We start from the raw sequence: 20,644 nt of genomic DNA, 5'->3' as shown, positions 1-20,644 counted from the left end.
CAAGCGCACCGCGGGTCATGTGACAAGAACTAACCAATCAGCTTCATCCTTTCCTGTAACTAACAACGTTAAAAGCTCAGTCAAGATGAAAGTAACAGCTGATCATAGTTGTATATGGATATCCATTTTGAAATAAATTTAGTAGCAGAGCTACTGCAAGCGATTTTTTGAGCTGCAAATCCATTTATCCTTTGCTGAAATTTCCGCGTCTTCCAGGAGAGAGCACGTCATGGTTGCTTAGCAAAGGCAGACGCCTCAGGTGCGCTTCTGCCCGAGCGCTTTGGAAAGGAGGAGAAAGTGGTGCGCCTAGCGGTTTCCACGCGTTTTTAGGCGCGATTTGTGAACGGCCCCTAAGACTTTCATTTGTGCAGATTCTCCAGTACAATGTTGTTTGCAAATGTTTAGTCTTAAAAGCTGATAACATTGCTTTTTAAGTTAACATTTAAAGCTTTACAAACATGTTCTGTGATCAGTTTGTCGTTTACCAGTTCAAAATTCAGTCGTGCAGCCTAATTATGACTGAATGAGAGAGGTAAATGTTTAAAGATATTTGAAATGCACTTTTTTTTCTAAGTATTCACTGCTCTTTTTCACACAGCAGGTTTTTTGTGTGTGTCCAATTTTTTTTTCTGGACAACCTTCTGATGGATTTTACTTTAAATTGTGAGTTCCATTCAGGTTTCATGCCATTGGCACTTTATTCGAAGGATTGTTTACAATTTCACAGCAAAAGCTATAAAGCTGTTTCCCAGTAAATAATAAAATACAATGCACTGCAATTTTATTCTGTTTTATCCTTATTCTTCGTGAAAATATGTTCTGAAAGATTCCTTAAAAAGCTTTGTTCGGGATGTTAAACTACTTTAGGAGCTCTAAGGACTGCCATGGTGAAAACATTATTTGAAATCTCCTTGTGAAATTTGCTAGAGTATGGGTCAGTGTTCGGATTGCAGAAGAGTTCGACAAAGGATTACTAACACAATAAAACAACTCCAGGTATATTTTTGAGTAGGATATGACAGTGCAAAATGGTTAAAATCTCTTAAAAATCTATGCTGAAGGATAAAGACCATTTATTAATAATTTACTTGGGGGAAAAAATGGGAAAAACTAAAATATAAGTACATAAACCGATTAATCGATTAATCGTAAAAATGATCGACAGATTAATCGATTATCAAAATAATCGTTAGTTGCAGCCCTAATCGATGACGTCGAGGCGTCATTGCAGCACTAATGTATAATCTTCACTGTTTATGACAACACCAGGGAGTTATTGAGCATCTTCCTTTCTTTTATCCACTTTGCTGTTTTCATGTTATATACTAAAACACTGAAGTAATCTGACTTGGCTTGTGTAAGATCTGTTCATCTTAACCTTGGCTTCCCTTTGAGGGTGTTAACTCGCTAGGTTTTCATTTGTTGTAGCCGTTGTTTGTTTGCTCTCTGCACAGGATTTTCCCTTAGGCAGGGCATTAGTGACCATATCTCAAAGGCTCGAAGGTCTTTATCATATCTGTTGGTTTATTTCAGCTCTGATCCTAGAGGTATCCCCACAGGAATTTTTCTCAAATGGTTTGTCGTCATATATATCCACAGGTAGTCTCAAAGGAGCCACCATTGTGGATGCACTGGACACGCTCTACATTATGGAGATGTATGACGAATTCGAGGCTGCTACCGAGTGGGTGGACAAGAACCTAGACTTTAACATGGTAAGACTCGAGCCTTGTATGCTCATTTTTGTTTTTATCCCTGCAAATACTTCATTTCTATAAATGTGACCCTGAATGATACAACAGAATCAGAATAATGACTTTTTGATGAAGCTTTGAGTCTTTGTCGTCTCCAGTGCTAAAGAAATAAGTCGACTTTAGCTCTTTTGGGGAGATTTTAACATCACTGCTTGTTAACCAAGTCAGTCAGAGTGAGTCTTTCCACATCTGAGCCAACAAAAAAACATCTCAAGACTTGTCTCATTTTTCAGACTCCCATTCCCTGAACTTTGTTTGTTAACTCCATGAAGTACAGTACAGATGTTTTTTTGTTCAGTAATGACCATGTTAACATTACTTAAATGAGTGACACTATGAGGAATCATAGCTTTTAGAAGAAATGCAGTGTTTTCAAGTCTCTGCCTGTTATAGAGGTTTGTTCCAGTGCTGATTGTTTTGTGTTCCTGTTACAGTGTAATGCAAAAAGTGTCTGTTATTGATGGATGAGGCCGTTAAAAACAATTTAGACCCGATAACAAATTGTAGCTAATGTGTGAGCAGACTGGCAGAAAGCAGAACTGTTAAACATTTCACATGCAAAAGAATTAGTAGAAGAAAAAAGGACACAAAAAGGCAATCAAGATATTTATAGTGTAAAAAAAATATTTATTTCAAATGAATGCTGTTCTTTGAAATTTATCCAAGAATCCTGAAAAATATCAAGCAGCAAAATAGTTTTCAACATTTGATATTAAAGTTCCCATGGCATGAACATTTCACTGGAATCTTCCCCTTATGTCGTCTTAAGGGGAAAGGTTACCTCCCCTTTCTCTGCTTTGCCCGCCCAAACATTTACATATAATTCAGTCCCAATGTCAGCACAGGCATTACACACAGAATTTTACGATATGGATTCAACAGCACCGCCACAAACAGTGAGTAACAGTGTTAATTTAATGCCTGATCTGTGATCAGTGATTTCTGATGTGTAGCTAATTATTGAAGTTCACACCGACCTTTTCTAAATCGTTAAATACTGTTTATGCATCGCTGAATCAAGCCAGTTACTAAACGATCAACTTGACGTTGTTTCTCTTAGTAGCATGAAACAAATCTGTTATTTAAATTGTGATTAAACTACAGAGAGCGATCAAAGAACGCCTTTATATTGTTCGGAGCTGTCAATCACACAGAGTATATCTGCACACTTGCCCAAACTGCCGTTATAATGAATGACGCTGTTATCTTGCCAACGAAGCTCTTACTGTATTCATGTTGGGACTATGTTTACTGTTAGTTATGGTGAAAGCAGTTTGTGAGAGAAAACGCGTTACAATGACGGGATTACTGCATTCACGCGATAAACAGAATGTCTACTCAGTGCTCATCACTGCAGTGATTCATGTGATGGGAAAAGATCTAAAAAGTAATTATATAATCAACACTTCCACGATTCGTTGACCTCGACAACTGTAATAGTAAAAAAAAAAAAACGAAATAAAAGTATTTGTGCAGGGTAACAGATGTAATGCGCATTTCGAATGCAAATATGTCAGCCAATCACAACAGTTGTCGTTTACTCGGAGTCTCACAGCAGACACGCCCCTTCAAACAGAGCACTCAAGCCAGAGGGCTAAAATCAGGATATAAAAATGCCTTTTATTTCTAAATTTTAAATGTAAAAATTATACTAACAATAGAAGTACACCTCAGGAAACATTAAAAAAGCATTTAAACAAAGAAAATAATCCATGTCATGGGACCTAAGAGATATTACTTTACAGCAAATCAGCACATTAGAATGATTTCTAAATGATCTTGGGCATAAAAATAGGAAAACTTCTTTTAATTTGTAATATTTTACAATATTGCTATTTATAGGGAAACAGAAGGACTGAGAGCAGCATCTGATTAATCATGAAACATGTGAATAGCAAAAGGGAATCAATAGTGCATGCAGATCAGTCCAGAAATGACTAAACCAAGTTGGTGAGTGAATTAAGACACAACATATGCTGAATAATGTAGACAAAAATAGCGCTTTGTTTGATGTTCGATCGGTTTCGTGAGGTGATTTCATTAGACATTCTGCAGGGGTTTACCGCTAGTTAAGCATCGGAAGTCCTTCAGTACATCCTGCACCTCAATTTAAGGCAAGAGAGAAGACTGTATCTGGGTCCAAACCTTTAATGAAGAGTGTTAAACAACTTTTAATTGAAAGGCTTTTCCTTCTACCCTCAAGCAATTCCAACAATGAAAGAGTCCACAAAAATCCCCTGTGAAACAGTTATTAATATTCAGCTGGTCTCTGGAATACTAAGCAACCCATTTCTGATGCACAAAAGCCTCTTGTTTTAGCAGAATAATTGTATTCATGTGGCTTCATTTGACCTCCACTATCATCCGATTATCTTTGAGCAGCTAAAAGTTGTTTAGCTGTGTAAGAAAAGGTTATCTGTCAATCGCGCTATTATCATCTAGAGCACGGTTTCAAAGCAGTTCAAAGGTTTTCCCAAATCTTAAATTTCCAAAAATTATTTTTGGAAGATATGATTAATCTTAGTTTATCCTCAGTATTTTAGTTGTCCAGTGTTTTTGGTCTATTGTGTTATTCGTGTATCCTCATCAGGACATTCCCCTTGTTTTACAAGTTCTGATCAGATTGCTTTACAGAGAAATCTGACCCTGGAGCAGAACGGAGGAAGAGAGTCACTTCATTGTATCAACAGTCCTAATCTCTCATCTTTTATGCTGTGGGATTCTTTTATTCCTGTAAAAGCCAGCATCATCGAAGGTCAGATTCACCCGCTGCTGTAAAAGACCCGTTATGTTGCAGTGACCACAAGTCCCAGCTGAACTCGAACCTGAGTGAGATAGCCTTTCAGACAGAGACAATATACCGCTGGTGGATCGAAAAACCTCATCAGAAGCATAAAAATAGAAATCCCTTCCCTCTTTATAAGTCTTAACACTAGGAGACGCGCCATTAGATACAGAACCCAAGCACAGTGTGCTTCGTTGTGTCCATCTGTTTCCATTCTCTCATCTGAAGTTTGCATTAGAGAGGGACTGATAATTAATGTTACTTATTTATGACTTGCATTTTAAATGTATTAGCTTTTTTTTTTTTATTAATGTATTTTTAAATTAAACCGGTATATGTAACCTAAAAAATATTTTCTTTTTTTATTTTATTTTATTTTATAAAGAATTCTAACAAAATGTAATAATGCTTATTCTTATTGATTGCACCAATAACACCATTAGAAATGTATAATTATAACACATAATTATAATTTATTAATATCAAAAACATTATTGTAATTTTGTGTATGTATATATTTATTATTATTATTATTATTATTAGTAGTAGTAGTAGTAGTAGTAGTACTAATGTTTTTGTTGTTGTAATGCATTTTTATCATAGTCTATTTATTTATTTATTTATTTATTATACAGAAATCCATAATATATAATAATTTCTGTTTACCAGTTATCTGACCACAAAAATAATTTGAATCAGTATTCATCATAACCAAAGCAATTTTGGTTGACTATGTTGTATAGACACAAATGTTGGTTGTATATGTATTTATATATGTGGAAACACATATAACACATATGACTTTCAATGTTAAATTAACATTAATTATAAATGGCATTGCATTATGGCATGACACCCATGTCTGTTAAGTGAGTAAACAGATAGGTTATTTCATGTGCCGTTAATAGATTACATTATTAGGTTACTTTGACCGTCGCCCACTATAGATCAACATAATCTATAAGGTGAGAAGCAAGATATTTAATGAGAATTCAGTTAATGCATTTGGGAATGTTTCGAATAAAAAGGAAAAAATAATAAAACATAAGTGTTGTTGTGGCTGCTGTGTGTCACATGACAGCCAACCCCCCACCCCCCTTCCCCCAAAATTCAGGTCAATTTACGGCCGAACAAAATAATATTCTCAAGTCCCCCATTAACATGCACAGAAAAGCATTTGTCATGGTCTTTTTGTGCCTGTTTCCGACAGATTCCTATAACTCACAAAAGGGTTGAGTTATCATCTGGAAACATCTGGTGCCCTGTTGTCACTGTAACCATTTAAGCATTGGAGAGGAGGCTTTCCATAACACCCCTAGCCATTTCAAGACATCAGCCATTTATCTTGCTCTGAACCGGATATTTACCAATGTGATGCAAAACATTTCTCTATTGTGCCACCTGTGCACTGTTACAAAATTGTTTTGAAGGTGCATGATGGCTATGTTAAACAGTAAGTGGGTCATTATTGTTTGGTTTCTCAGAGACACAAATATTTCACCTCATAAACCATCAGACGACACTACAGATGTCTTGCTGTGGTCAGACTGTCTAACATCACATGGCAAAGGCTAAGACTTGCGGCTTCATGCCACAGGTTGCACAGTGCCAGATTGCAGTGTCTGAAATATTCATGCAATATTATATAAACTGTTCCAGCTAAATAGTTTAAAACAGTAGTTCTCATACTTTTTAGAATTTATTTTTTTTAATCAAGTTAACACTCTTAATTTTTTATTTTATTTATCAAATATTTAAATGAAAAATCTTATATGAGGTTTTTTTTTATATTGATATGAGTTTCATTACTACTGTATATGTTACCACTATTTGTTTTCTTTTCAAATACATTGATTTTGCCATAGATGCTGTTTTGGCAATAAAATGTACAAAAAAACTATTTACAAATTATGCATCTTAAATGCCTAAATCTGTATTAAAATTGGAATGAAACATAAGTTAAACTTGTTACTGTATAATTTAATTAAAATCAGTAATTGAATGTACAGTTTTTGTGTGTGTGTGTGTGTGTGTGTGTGTGTGTGTGTGTGTGTGTGTGTATATAAACATTTATAATAATAGTCATAATAATAATAATAATAATTTTACATATTTTATGTGTGAAGATTAAAGTAATAAAATATTAATACTATAAATATTTTTTTATAATGTAAAATTCTGGGGTTGTTCTGTGTGTCACCTGTCTAAGAGCACTGGTTTAAAACATGTATTTGAAATCGTAATGTTAGATGTAACAGTGCTGAAAGTATTCTCTACTGCAGATAAATGTAAGATAAAAAGTTTTTGTTCAATTTCAATTTTCTGTTGAAATCTTAGTTATTTTTTTATTATTTAATTATTATTTGAAAGATAGTCTCGGAAGCATCCTCTCTTTTTAGCTCTTTATCCTGTGAGTGATGTTTTTGTTCATGTTACATGCACCGTAGGAAACCACCTTAACCCAGCAGTCATGATCCAGATCCGCAGAAAATATCCGCATTCCGATTTCACCCTCCCGTGGGATCTTGTTTGTATCTTTGCCCAATCCCAGCAGAGCTTTATCATCTCTTTTATATTGTTTTCTTTCTTTGTGTTTGGTGAATGAGGGCAAAGTGTGGTTGTAGTCCGTATTCATTTCCCCCTCATATTTCTACAGTCTGCAGTTCAAGGTGAGCCAGTCACAGTGTTTTTATGAGCTTAAATATTCACCTCTTTTTGTTGTCCTGTGTTTTATTCCCTCAGAATGCCGAAATCTCCGTCTTTGAAGTGAACATCCGTTTTGTTGGAGGCCTGCTATCTGCCTATTATCTCTCAGGCAAAGAGGTATGTAAACCTGGAGTGTACAGATGTTTTTTTTTTTTTGCAGGTTTTACCACACTGAATATGTGCTTATGGCCGAACGATTTGATATGCAAGCTGGCTATAATTGACATGCTGCCTGAAGGAAGCTGGAAGCTTGTAGCTGGCATTTGTTCTCGGCTCCTACACTTTTAAAGACACAGTTTCCTTGAATCTCTGTATGAAATGTGTTGGAAATCGGTGACATTTATAGTTGGCAGGACAATAGACCTCTCAGGAGAGCCACAGGGGCCTCGGGTCTGTCTTTTCCCGGTGTTCCGACTGTTTGCCTGGACGTTGAGCCAAGTCAAACAAACACACACACACACACACACCATCCACCAGTTCATTCTGTGATCCCGGCACATCCAGGAAGCTCTGTGCCCACTCTGCTAAATTGAAAGCCTTTTTGAAACCAAAAAGATGTTGGACTCTCAAGCTTGACCTGCAGCACACACACAAAGCCCATTTCAAAGCCTTCATTGAATCAGGCTAATGTAGAACTTTGCTCATATTTCTGATCTCCCCTCCTGTTAATTCGATTTTCCCAGCAGCATCTGGCAGGACGTAAAGGATCTGATTCAAATCAAAAGAGTGGCATTTTCCGCTGATACTCAGGGCTTTCTCATTGTGTCCTGCAGCAAATGTGCTCTCAGTGATAGTGTAAGCTTTCATTTGTGCGGTTTGTCCGGAGAGGGAACGGATCACTGTGTGAGCTTCATCGGGGCTGTACTTGTGTGGTTGTGTTGATGTAAGGCAGACCATTCAGATTTCTGAAGGATCACGTGACACTGAAGACTGGAGTAATGATACTGAAAATTCAGCTTTGCATAAAAGGAATAAATTACTTTTTTGGAATATATTCAAATAGAAAATAGTGATTTTAAATGGTAATAATATACTGTATTTAATAATATTATTTTACAATAATACTGTTTTACGGCATTTTTGTAAAAAAAAAAAAAAATGCCGCATAAGCATAAGACTCTTACCTACCATACACTTTTGAATAGAAATAATATCTGCTTTGCTTTCTTGTCATTGCTCAGGTTTTACAAGAAAGCGATTCACTTTTTGGAATTAAAAAAAACTGGATTTGTGTTTTTTCTCTTTTTTTTCTTTTTTTCTTTTTTTTGATTGGGGCGGATTTTTCTGCCTTTCTAGTGCAATTATATCTTGTAAATAGTAAAGTACTATACAGTAGAGGTAAATTTTTACAGTATTGTGCTTTTCTCAAGGTATGAGTAATTTTATTTAACATTAACAGTATATATGTATTCCTGTTGCTAAGTGGTAGAGCATTGTGTTTGCAGCGCAAAAGGTTGTGGGGTCAAATCCCAGGGAACACACATACTGGAGAAAAAAAAATGTATAGCCTGAATGGACTGTAAGTTGCTTTGGATAAAAGCGTCTGCTTAATGCATAAATGTAAATAGATATAAGTATATATAGTATTTTAGTATAAGTATTTTTGCTTAAAACAAGTAGATCTGGAGTTAGTTCATATTGCTAAATAATTAAGTGAATGCATTTGAAATCATCTGAAATGTAATTACGTTTAGAAATCATTACATTTTTTTTCAAAAAATATTCTTAATTTATTAAAGTTCTTTAAATTAGACACTGTTTGAGCTTTTTGAAACTTCATTCAAGATAATATTATTTATAACATATTAATAAGTCTCGAATAATATTTTTCACTAATGCTCTCACAGAAAGCATTCATGCCTGTTGAACACCACACAAACCCTACAGCACGATCTCTAAAGTTGCACATTATGCCATCACACCGCCCAGCCTAATACAATCCTTTTAATGAGATGTGACTTCTTAATGTCATCCCCCACTGATATTTCATATGATGGGTTACATAAGATGGGTGTGTGTCGAAACCAAACGCTGTCTGTTGAAGTAAGCAGTTGGTTGTCAAACATCGTTTCAGATAACAGTGGAGGTCTCCGCTATCTCCCTTGTTGAGAATACACTAACAGCAATATAAATCTTTGAACACTACTTTACTGTGCTCTCAGCAAGACGCAAGCTTGTTTCATCACCATGTATTGAACTGGTTGAATACAAAGTGGGCAGCACAGAGTCCAGGATTCAAGCACAGAGCTGATGAAAGTCCTTCAGTACAGTAATCTCAGACACTCTGGATAATGAGACGCCCTCCTGCCTACCTTTTGTAATGATGTGTGCCCTGAACTGAGAGATGTTGATTACAGGAGATAGCCTTCAGGTAGCCGCTCACATTGTTAAACCGCAGCAAGAGCTCTTATTAAATGTTTCTGGCTTTAAAATATCACTGGGCTTTTGAAAATGTAATCTTTGGGAGACCAAAGCCATTATAGGATTCCTCTAACACCGCATGACTAAATCATCACTGAAGGATGATGGCTAATGCATCTGCATAAAGAAGACATCTTTAGGTTTTCTTAAGAGGCTTCAGATCAATATAGTCTACTTCTGCTAGGCAACATGGCCATTTCTCATTACCCTTTTACATATATGCATGCATATATAACATAAAGGATCTAGATGGGTTGAGGTGGTGGACGTGGTGCTACAATTGAAAAGCAGTGTGATTTCTTCTTTGGCTGCTGACGGCTCCGGCGGCTTGGCTGGCACTCAAAGCAGGACCGGGCTCTTTGATGAATCTTTCATCGTCTTGAGAGACAGCCTTCATGCAAATACCACAAACGCTCCAAAGCACGGGTAAAGCAAGTGGCCACATTCATCAGAAGCTGATGTTGTTTGGTGTGATTTAGTCCTGCGCTGGGTTTACTCTCCTGAATGATGAGAGGATTAATATCCGGCTGATTTATTCTTACATTATTTACGCCCGGACAATTTTCCATCATTGACGTGAGCAGCCTGGGACAGAGCCACCTGTCAGAACACAGCACTTAACCCCTTAATGGATCACACATCGATTTTCATCTCTTTTTTTTTTGGCTCTATAATTCATTTTACATAACCCCTGGCAAGTCCCATCTGTGGTGTAGATTTTTCTATATCTTGACAGAGATCAATGGCTGCACAAATACTTAATTTCCCTCCAGCTTCATTACAGCTCATGCGTTTTGTCATGCATGACATAAACATGACTGCTCTTTTCCTTTTGCATAATGTAATCCAGTTGTATTTTTATATTTGCTTATATATATTTTTGCAATTTTATATGTATAATAATGTACATTTATTTATTGTTTAGAACATTTTAGATATATATTTTACATTTGTATATTGCATAGCAATATTGGTGAGTGTGTGTGTGTGTGTGGTGTGTTATTTTTGTATGTTTTATATGAAAACATTTATTAATATTGTATTTAATTTTTGACATTTATTTATTTGTGCATGTGCCAGGGTTATTCTATATTAATTTAATTACGTAACTTGTACATTCTTGCATAGACGGTCACAGTCTGAAGCCCTGACATGCATAACGCACTGTTCTGAGGGATAAAAAGGACACATGCGTAGGTGCTCTTATTGAGTGCGTTTACACTAAAACCATGTGACTAAGCCCTACCACCTCATTTTAGTTGCCTAGCGAATTCCAAACAATGGCAATCTGATAAAAGCCGCTCAAGCAACATAATTACATGAAGCTTTCACTCAGGATCCACTGTCAGGGCAGAGCAGGATAAATGATACCATCATTGCTAATGATCATAACATCGGTTTCATCTCAACTGCTGCTCAGACCTTCCTTGATTCTCTCAGTCTCTCTGCAGTCATCTCCATATATTCTTTCAGGAGGGGATTTAGGGTGGGAAACACGGGTATTCCTCAGTGTTGAGTCTGGAAGACTCAGACGCATCACAGCTCATTAGAAATCCGTGGGCCGATGACTGTTATTTTTCTAGAATTATTAAAAATGCATTTGACTTGTTTACAGTAGGCAAAGGAAATTAATCATCCTCACTCGGTCCACAGCCATTTGTTTTCAGTCAGGAGACATCTTTACTGTAAATACACACAGCATTCTTTTGTCATTCACTAAACGATACTGAAAACGTTGCATGCATCTTTAATGCCGGCATGCTGTGCTGAGTGACACGGCTATTGTGTACCATTCGCATAATGCCATTCGTCCTGACTACAAAGAGCTCTCTATGAGTTGTATGCAGCATTTTCAATTACACTAATTTGCCTATTTCTTGCTTTCAGATTTACTGTTTTTTTACCTTGATTGAAGTTATATGGCGATTAACAATCGCCACGCCTGTTGCCAGCTGTGCTGAGTCGCCACAACAGTTTGACTGCAATGAGCAGAGAAATGAAGCTTTAGAGAGCGTTGCATAAAGCAACATTACTTAGCCGTAAACACATCATTTTCTCTTGCTCTGAGGGTAAATGAGTTGTTTTTCCACTCGTTCCTGCAAATACCCCAGACGCTCGGTGCACCTACTATTAGCAAGAGATCTTCCCTTCTCTGATAGAGCATGACAAGCAATTTCCTCCATTCAATATGGGGCCTCACAACACAGGGCCTCATGTTTGCTTACAAAACATCAAGTTTACTTTATTTCCAGCTTCCAGCTGGGACCAGTCAGGCGTAAACTGTGACAGTTACCCAGTGTATATTTTAGATCAGGAATAAGTCTTCAGATGGTTGCACGTGGCCCTAAAATGCCTCTGGCATTAACCTCAGAAATGCGAGCGCAGGTGATAAGTGGTGATAAGTGCAGGTATTCAGGTTTGTGATCTCGATCCATCTCTCTACTGGACGCTTTTGACAGGGTGCATTAGGTGTAGAAGTGCAAAAAGCTCCAGCTGTCAATTATCTCTGTTTCAGCACTTCCGTCTCAACCGTAGCTCCACTAGATCTCGCGTCGCCCCTTCATGCATCACTTTGCTGTTTAGAACATCCAGATGGAATAAGATGTATTTTAAAGTAAAATCCACTAGTCTTAAATATTCTTCGTACTTTCTTGAAGCCATACTTGCACCCAGACTTGATTGACATGGAGGATAAACAGTGTATTGTGTTGTGTTAAGATTCACAAGCCTGTTTTTCCAGTCGTGTGTATTCAGGGATGGCTCTTAGACTTTTTTTTGACCTGCATCCTCCAGCATGGCAAGCATTAGCTCAGGTGGAGGTCAATTTACAAACGTCATATTTTTCTGTGACATGACCCATGCTGACAAGTTCAAACAGTCTTGCAAACAAAAGAAATTCCTAACAAACATATATTACACCACATTACATTTATATTGTTATATTATATCAGATTAGATATTGTGACTCTTATGATATTACATTGACGTAATAATTATTCATCTAATAATTTGTATTGATGTAATTATTTTGTTTTATACATAGTGCTGACTGCCAACTTGAAAACATGAAAGTCACAATTTCTTTTCACTTTACTTTTATTTTATATTATTTAGATTTGATTTGATTATTTATTATTTTGTTAACTAACTTATATTGTATTATATTAGATATTGTGACTCTATGATATTACATTGAAAATTATTGATGTAAACTTTTTACTTTATGCATAATGATTATCAGGATTTCACATTGACAGTCACAACACTTTTGTTTTTTTATTTTCTATTATTTAGATTTTGATTATTTTATTCAAAAATAAACATTTATATTATATCAGATTAGATGTTGTTAGATTATATATTAGATATTATTTTACTGACTATTTTAAAATGATTTGTATTACATGAATATAATTAAAAAATACCGTATTTTCCGGACTATAAGTCGCACTTTTTTTAATAGTTTGGCTTGTATGTTTTTTCCCTCATCATGACGTATTTTTGGACTGATGCGACTTATACTCAGGTGCGACTTATAGTCCGAAAAATACAGTAATAATACAATACAATTATTCATAACGATTATTCATAAAGTTTTTTTTTTTTTTGATGAATTATTTTGTGTATCTATGCAAGAACCTGAAATATTGATGTAATTATTTAGTTTTTTTTTGTTTTTTTTATCACATCAATGAGAATTTCAGACAGGCTGGTCCAATAGTGCTTTTGTAAATCCCTCTTGACTTAAACTGACCCGACTCTTTCCACAACTTCATAATAGATCTTACACATTCCTGTCTGCCCGTCAGAGCTTCTGCTGGTGTGTCAGTACTGCTTATATCTTCAGCTCTGCACTCTCTGCATCTTCATATCCCGTCACGTGGCACCAGTGCGTTTATGTTGATTTCTAATTGTGGCAGAAGAGTGTGAATTGTTAAGGAGAGCTGAGCACCACTTGAGGTTTAATCCGGTAATAACCAGGTATGTCACAGTGTTTCACCCACTGTTTGTGTTGTTAATGTTGTGCGCTTGGACTGGTTAAGCAGTTAACCAGTGTTATAACAGATACTGATGTTCTTTAGCAGACCCAGCCAATTATATGAATTTTTTGTACATTTGCACGGATGACTCACTGCTCCCCCTCTCTCGTGGCCTTCTGGTCCCCAGCAGACCAGCTTTTCCTACTATTAAGAGCAAGGCCAATTTATCTCCCATCCCTTGAGTTCCTTCCTTCAAATTCAACTCTGTGTTTTCACATTTCAGAAATGTAAAATGGCAGCCATACATAAAGAATATGATGTTTCTTTCAACATACAGAGTGCTGTGAAAACGTATTAGACTCATAACTATTTGACAAAAATGGTCTATTTTTTATGAATTATACAGTTCAGAACAGGCCTGGCTTAGAGAGAAGAAAGAACAGGCAGAGGTCTCGGGAGGAAGCTGCTCACAGGCTTTGTGTTTCTATCTGTCTCTGGTAAACTTGCAGGGCTATAAGCACTGAGAGACGGGCTGCAAAACACAAGATGAAGAGATCCTTCACTGGCCTCCCTGGACTTCAGCAGATTGCAGTCTCATCAGGTTTCCATAGGCTACAGTATGTTAGCCATGGGAATTCCTAATTAGGTTTCCTGTCATTGTTAATTAGCACTGATTTAGAAAAGTGTTTTTTTTTCCGGAATTTTTACTGACTGGTCTAATATCAAAACTATGCAGATTGATTTATGGCATTGGTGTAATTTTTCATTCAGATTTCAGAAACAACAAATCACAGCTGTTTCAAGAGAATTCAGTGCATATATTGTGATTTTAAATAATGTTTACAAATTTAACTAATGTGCCAAATACGTTACCTTTCAAAAGTTTGAGGTCAGTAAGTTTTTTTTTTTTAGTTTTTCTTTATTGGAAGGAAACATACTTTTATTCAGCCAGAATGCATTAAATTGATAAAAAGTGACAGTGAAGACATTTAAAATGTTACAAAAGCATGAATATATATATATATATATATATATATATATATATATATATATATATATATATATATATATATATATATATATATATATATATATATATATATATATATATATATATATTGTGTACCAAATCATCACATTATCAATATTGATTCATAAATTTCAAAATCAGCCTTTTAGTCTATGCTGTTTCAGTTGGTGTCAATAAAAAGTCACTAGACATTTGTATGGAGCGCTTCCCAGTCAGCTTTGTTTTGTTTCTTTTGATAAGAAACAAAGTCTCATCTTTCTAATTCATTATGGCATTTATTTCATGCAAGTCATTCAGTGTCCACAGCTTGCTTGTTTGTTAGAGAGATTAATTCTAGAGAAGAGTTTTTGCTAAATATATGCACTATATGTCTTGATCCATCAAGACGGCGCTGCAAATGGCAGCCACTGCGCTAAGCTTCAAAATTAGCCGGCTTGTTTTGTTTGTTTGTTTACCTGTCGTTTAGCTGTGATAGATTTATTTTATCCCTAAGTATTTTAAAATATAATTGAATTGAACAGTTAATATAATATTTCACAATGTTAATGTTTTACGCTAATTTTTAGGTGAGCTTTAAAGATTCTCAAAAAACCATCTCACAGGCATAGGCTGGGAGTCAAAGTTCTGTGTTTAAAGAACCTTCCGTAACTAAAATCTCAATTTAGACTAGACCTGTTGTTCTTATGTTCAGATCACAACCATACAATTCAGGGCTGATTAGGCAGTTAATGTAAAATGGGCTAAATGTAAGCTTGCCCCAGGGAAAAGCACTTCATATTACCCAGTAATCACTGGAAAACTTTATTGACTGATACTAGAGAAAGAAAACGCTACAGCTCTCTAAATAACTGCGAGAAAAATCATGAACGCTGCGTGTGTCTGTGCATGAAAACCAAAAATCCATTATCTTGACAAATGGAGCTAGTTTCTGCGAGGGGAAATGAAGGCCTGTTTCATCTGCATGCTCTAATTATTCCAAGTGGTTTATATGAAATAACAGTCCTTCGTTTACCCTTTCCACAAATTGCTTGTCCTTCAAGTCGTTTGACCTCTAAGTCTTTGTGTTGATAAGGGCAAAATTTGCATTGGCAAACCTGTTCTTACATCTGGCCCCTTCAGATTTGTACGAGAAACGGCCCGGCTTAGACTAGTAAATGAGTCATTCCTATTGGGTCAAACCTTTATGTTGATTTAGTTATAGCTTTTGGTCTCAGATTTTTTATTTTCTCTAGTTTTCTTCATGTAACATTATTATCATGTTTCAGCTCTACCAGCGGCACCTATGGGATTCAAGGTCAGGGCCAGCTGCTGAGACAGACCATTGGAGGAACTAGACTCATTTCAGCCCTCACAACAGAGCTGGACGGAGCTCAAACAAGCTTTACTAATCTGCAATTTCACACTATATCGCCAACGACATAAATGCAATCAGAAAATAATTGGCCACTTGCCGCTTTTGAATTCCTTTCCACCATGTTGATGTTTTCGAGCTTGGGTTTTTTTTAGGACGTTTTGGACGGCGCATAAATTCTGATTGCTTTTTTTTATGTTCCCCGACTCTTCCAACCTGTTGCCGTCCTGGGTTGCTTGCAAATGGGCAGCTCTGGCACTGGCCGCAGAGGATGTTGCAAGGTGAAGAGGTTTTCATACAGATCATTTGGCCTGACTCTCCTCACTCAGCAGGTGTCTGATTTGGACATGAGCCGGTGCTCATTGAGGCGGAGAAGTGAATTGTTTGCAGTTGGCCAAATCTCTAATTTGAACATGCCGAATCTGGTCCTCGCGCTTCATAGTTTGTTTGGGGTTGTTTTGGCCTCTTATTGGATTTTATACATGGTGCACTGCTTAGATTTGCCCCCTCAGTCTTGGCACTGGTGTCAGTTTTGGTTTTGGTGAAGATGACTGAAATGTATTCCCAGCACCACCTTCACAGACATGATCAACATGGCAAGTCTGTGTCTGTGTCTGTGTCTGACCATTACTGTCTTGCCTTGCTGTGTCAACTTTTCATCTCTCAATGACAAAACCTTTAATTAATGTCAAAAATACTGCTTTTAAACACACATGAAGGCACTACACACATCCCACTTTGATTCCTTTTTCCATTCAGGTGTTTTCTGCTGGCCATTTAGTCCTGAAGTCACATAATTGGATTACCAATCTAAGGCTGTTTAGAAGCCACTAGCGTCTCCAGTGTTAACAGGCCATGGTATTTTCAGATGCACTGTGCCGTTTTTAGGTTAAGCATGATTACTCTTGCAATCTGCTTGTTACAAGCACTTGAAGCCCAAACCTCGGTTTGTCTGTGAATTCTTGCACATTACTTTGAATTCCTTCCATTCGCCAGGAACACAACTCCCCTTGTTTGCATCCCACTCGACTTTTCGCACCACGGGATACCTTGACAAGGTGAAAATTGGTTTATGCGAAAGGGTTCACACGCCGGTGGAAGTTTGGGAAGGATTATCACAGCTTGATCAGGTTTAAGAACAGATCTTCATAGGTTTGTTGGCAGGTCCTGTAGCTCTGTTACCACAAGGATGTATTTACACCTTCACAGGCTGCAGACTTCAGACATTGATTTTTGATCCCTTATGTAATTCTTCACCTCAATGTCAACTTTAGTTTATTCTAGGCCCCTTCTTCCCATCAGTGTTTGCATTATTTTACTTGGCAAATGTATTGTTTGAATAACCAAGTGAGGCTGTTTTGTTTGTTACAGTTCATTGACTGTTGTAGTTTTAGACACCTGAGGAAATAAATAGCACTCCAGCCACTGAGTAACAGCTCAGATTTCTTTGTTTTGGCACAGTTCAGTAGCACGGTACAACTCAAAGCAAGGATGCATTCTTGCTATTAAAAAAAAAAAAAATCCTAAAGAGAGTTTCCCCTTCAGTTTCCACAAATTTTTCAACATTGATTATGATGGGAAATGTTTTTTCGCCGAATTTGTTACAATTCAGTAAAATAGCAATATTGTGAAATATGATTGCAATTTCAAACAATTTACTTGTTTTTGTCTGAAAGACAGTGTTCAGTTTGCAGGTTTCACTCTCCCTGTAGTCTTCGTCACTTCGTGGTGTGATGAAAATGTACATTTATATGTTTTTTCAGCCAAGAGCATCCAGAGTTTTCATTTCAGTGCATCCCTGCTTTTAATCAATTTTAAAATGTAATTAATTCCTGTGATGAAAAAGCCTCATTACTCCAGTCTTCAGTATAAGTTGCAAAGTGGACAAGCTTTAAACCAATATTCAGAAGTCCTGAACTGTGGGACTATAACCAAGCATGCTTGGGGAAAACCCTGTGAAAAAGCTTCACGTTGTGTTGCAGTCCAATGACCTATTGTTTGTCAGGTTCATGTATTTATGTATTTAGGAATGACTCAAAGGTCTATATGTATCAGGGCAGTAAACCCTGTTCTCAGATTGTATGAAATTGCAATATACCTTAAAAAATAATGTGTTCCTTTACACCTAAAAATAAAATCTTGATGTATTACATATTTTTTTTCCAGGAAGTGGCTGAACTTGTCCTGAAGTGTATCCACTAGGGCACGCTGACACAAAGGCTGATATGTTTGATAGAATCACTCTGCTCCAGTTCCCTCATTTTCTTTTGGTTGTTGTGAGTTCTTTAAAGGTTAAAGTCTCCGCTGAAACGCACTGCGAGAGTTTCTACTTGACAGCGGGTTTTATTTCGCCACTCTCATTTAGAGCCCAACGCAATAGCGGTCTCTTCTGCCTCTCAAGAAAGGTCACCAACTTGCATCATCAGATTTAGCATGGCTCCCGTCTTAATTTTGAATGCAGCGTAGCCTATTATGTCAAGAAATAAAAGAGCATTTCAATTTTAGACTTTGTTTGTTTGTGTGGTGTTTTTTTTTTCTCTGTGCAGGTTCAGAATATTGATAGTCCAGAGTTGTTTTGCACAGGCGCGTATATTCATAGCGAAAATCACAATGCTATATGTGATTTGCAAGGATGTGGAATCACCACAGACGCTTCTGAATCACAGCAATAAAAATATATCCTTTTTTATGAGCTTAAAATCAGATTTTTAGTTTAAAGGAAACCTCCACCGTTTTTCCGTATTCCACTGTTCTTCCCTAAACTTAGATGAGTTGATATGTATCTCTCCAGTCTCAGTGCATGCACTCATTCGCTGTATCGCACAGCGCCTCTATGCTAGCGTTTAGCTTGGCACCATTCAATCCTTGGGATCCAAACAGGGATGAATTTAGAAGCTACCAAACACTTCCATATTTAAAGAAGGTTACATAAGTAGTTACACGAGTAAGGATGGTGACACAAAATAAAACGTTGCGATCAGTAGTGATGATAATACTGCGCCGAGGTTGAAGTGCTGCGAAGTGCTCCTCCGTCATACATTATAATCATAATTTTTTTTTATCCGCTCATAAAATCGCCACATTTTATTTTGTGTCACCATACTTAATCCTGAAACTACTCATGTTACCATCTTTAAATGAGGAATACATAAGTGTTTGGTGGCTTATAAATTCATCCCTGTTTGGATCCTAAGGAATGAATGGTGCTCAGCTAAACGCTAGCAAAGTGGCGCCGCGTGCTACAGCGATTGAGTACATGCACTGAGACGGGAGAGGTACATATCAACTCATCTATGTTGAGGGAAGAACATAATGCAATATGGAAAAATGGTGGAGTTTTCCTTTAATGTTCTGTGTAGTGTGAAATAAAACACGCATCTTTTCATAGGGCTGTGTTCAGTATATGAAAGCAAAAAACAACTAGCATGAACATTGTTGTATGATTCATAAACAAATGACTCTTTCAAAAAGAGAATCGGTCAAACAGAATCCAAATGTCGAGTTATCGGTTTCAGTCATACCTTCGTTCATACATTTATCTTGTCCAGACAGAATAAATAGAGAGACGAAAAGGCAAATGCTTTCGTTGACATGTCTTTTCACAGTGTTTTGACAGGTGTCCATAAAGCAGTGCTTCCTTTCTTCTTGTCGCTGAGTGTCTCCTCCTATCTGATCTCAGTGTTTTCAGACCACTTTATCAGCTTGTGAGAGTGAGCCAAGTGTGCCTTTTGTGAAAGCCTTTGGGTGAAGGTCAGCAAATGATGCTATCTTTCGTTCCGTTGGGATTGTGTGCTTTATCTCAGTAAAACAGTAAAATTGTGAAATATTAATACAATTTGAAATATTAAAATATTTGTAACAATTAAAAAAAATCTATTTGAACATTTTTTACAGTGTAATTTATTCCAAAGTTGTCACTTGATCCTTTGTAAATTATTCTAATATGCTGATTTGATACTGGAGAAACATTTCTTATTATCAATGATCGAAAACAGTTGTGCTGTTTAATGTTTTTGTGTAAAATCTGATACATTTTTCAGGATTATTTGATGAATAGAAAAATAATTCATAAATTCATAAACTCTTCTCTAAATAATTCATAAATTATATGAAAAAAATTAAGAATTGATGAATAAAAAAAGTTTTTAAACCAAAATATTTAGAAACATAAATGTCTTTACTTTTCTTTGAAAAACATTTACTGACCCCAAACTTTTCAACAGAAGTGCATATGACTATATTTGAATTGGAGTATTTACAACCACAATAAGATTGTCAGAATACCAGAATTTTAGATGTCAACAAGTACAATTTTATCATTCTCAATAGTAATTTTGATATCACAAATATGCTATTGCACGCATACACAAGTTAAATATAAACATAAGGATTAGCAAATGTAGAAATGCCTTTTAAGTATTAAGTAAACAACTTTTACAAGTAATCAAGTTTTCTCAAGTCCTTAATTTATGTAAACAGTCACGAGAAATGGAGGAAAGATTAAATTATAAGCAATAAGAAGAGAGCATCTGTTTGACCTCATTTAAAAATGCAATTTCACACTCTAGACACAACTGGCTCCGTTTACAGGAACAGATCAAGTGTTTGTCAGTGCCC

The 20,644-nt window shown here is 36.3% G+C and overlaps 1 protein-coding gene across 1 annotated transcript in view; it reads left to right on the top strand.

The window, feature by feature from the left end:
• Positions 1 to 20,644, top strand: part of LOC132092206 (mannosyl-oligosaccharide 1,2-alpha-mannosidase IA-like) — a 114,154-nt gene that overhangs the window by 52,564 nt on the left and 40,946 nt on the right. Inside the window, exons 3-4 of the mRNA XM_059498353.1 lie at positions 1,600 to 1,715; positions 7,282 to 7,362. Coding sequence (XP_059354336.1) covers positions 1,600 to 1,715; positions 7,282 to 7,362 — 197 coding nt within the window. The remainder of the gene's footprint in view (positions 1 to 1,599; positions 1,716 to 7,281; positions 7,363 to 20,644) is intronic.

The sequence above is a fragment of the Carassius carassius genome, chromosome 18 (assembly GCF_963082965.1).
Source record: "Carassius carassius chromosome 18, fCarCar2.1, whole genome shotgun sequence".
NCBI lineage: Eukaryota > Metazoa > Chordata > Actinopteri > Cypriniformes > Cyprinidae > Carassius > Carassius carassius.
Note: the sequence above shows the minus strand (reverse complement) of the source record. Positions and strands in the feature narration are given on the sequence as shown.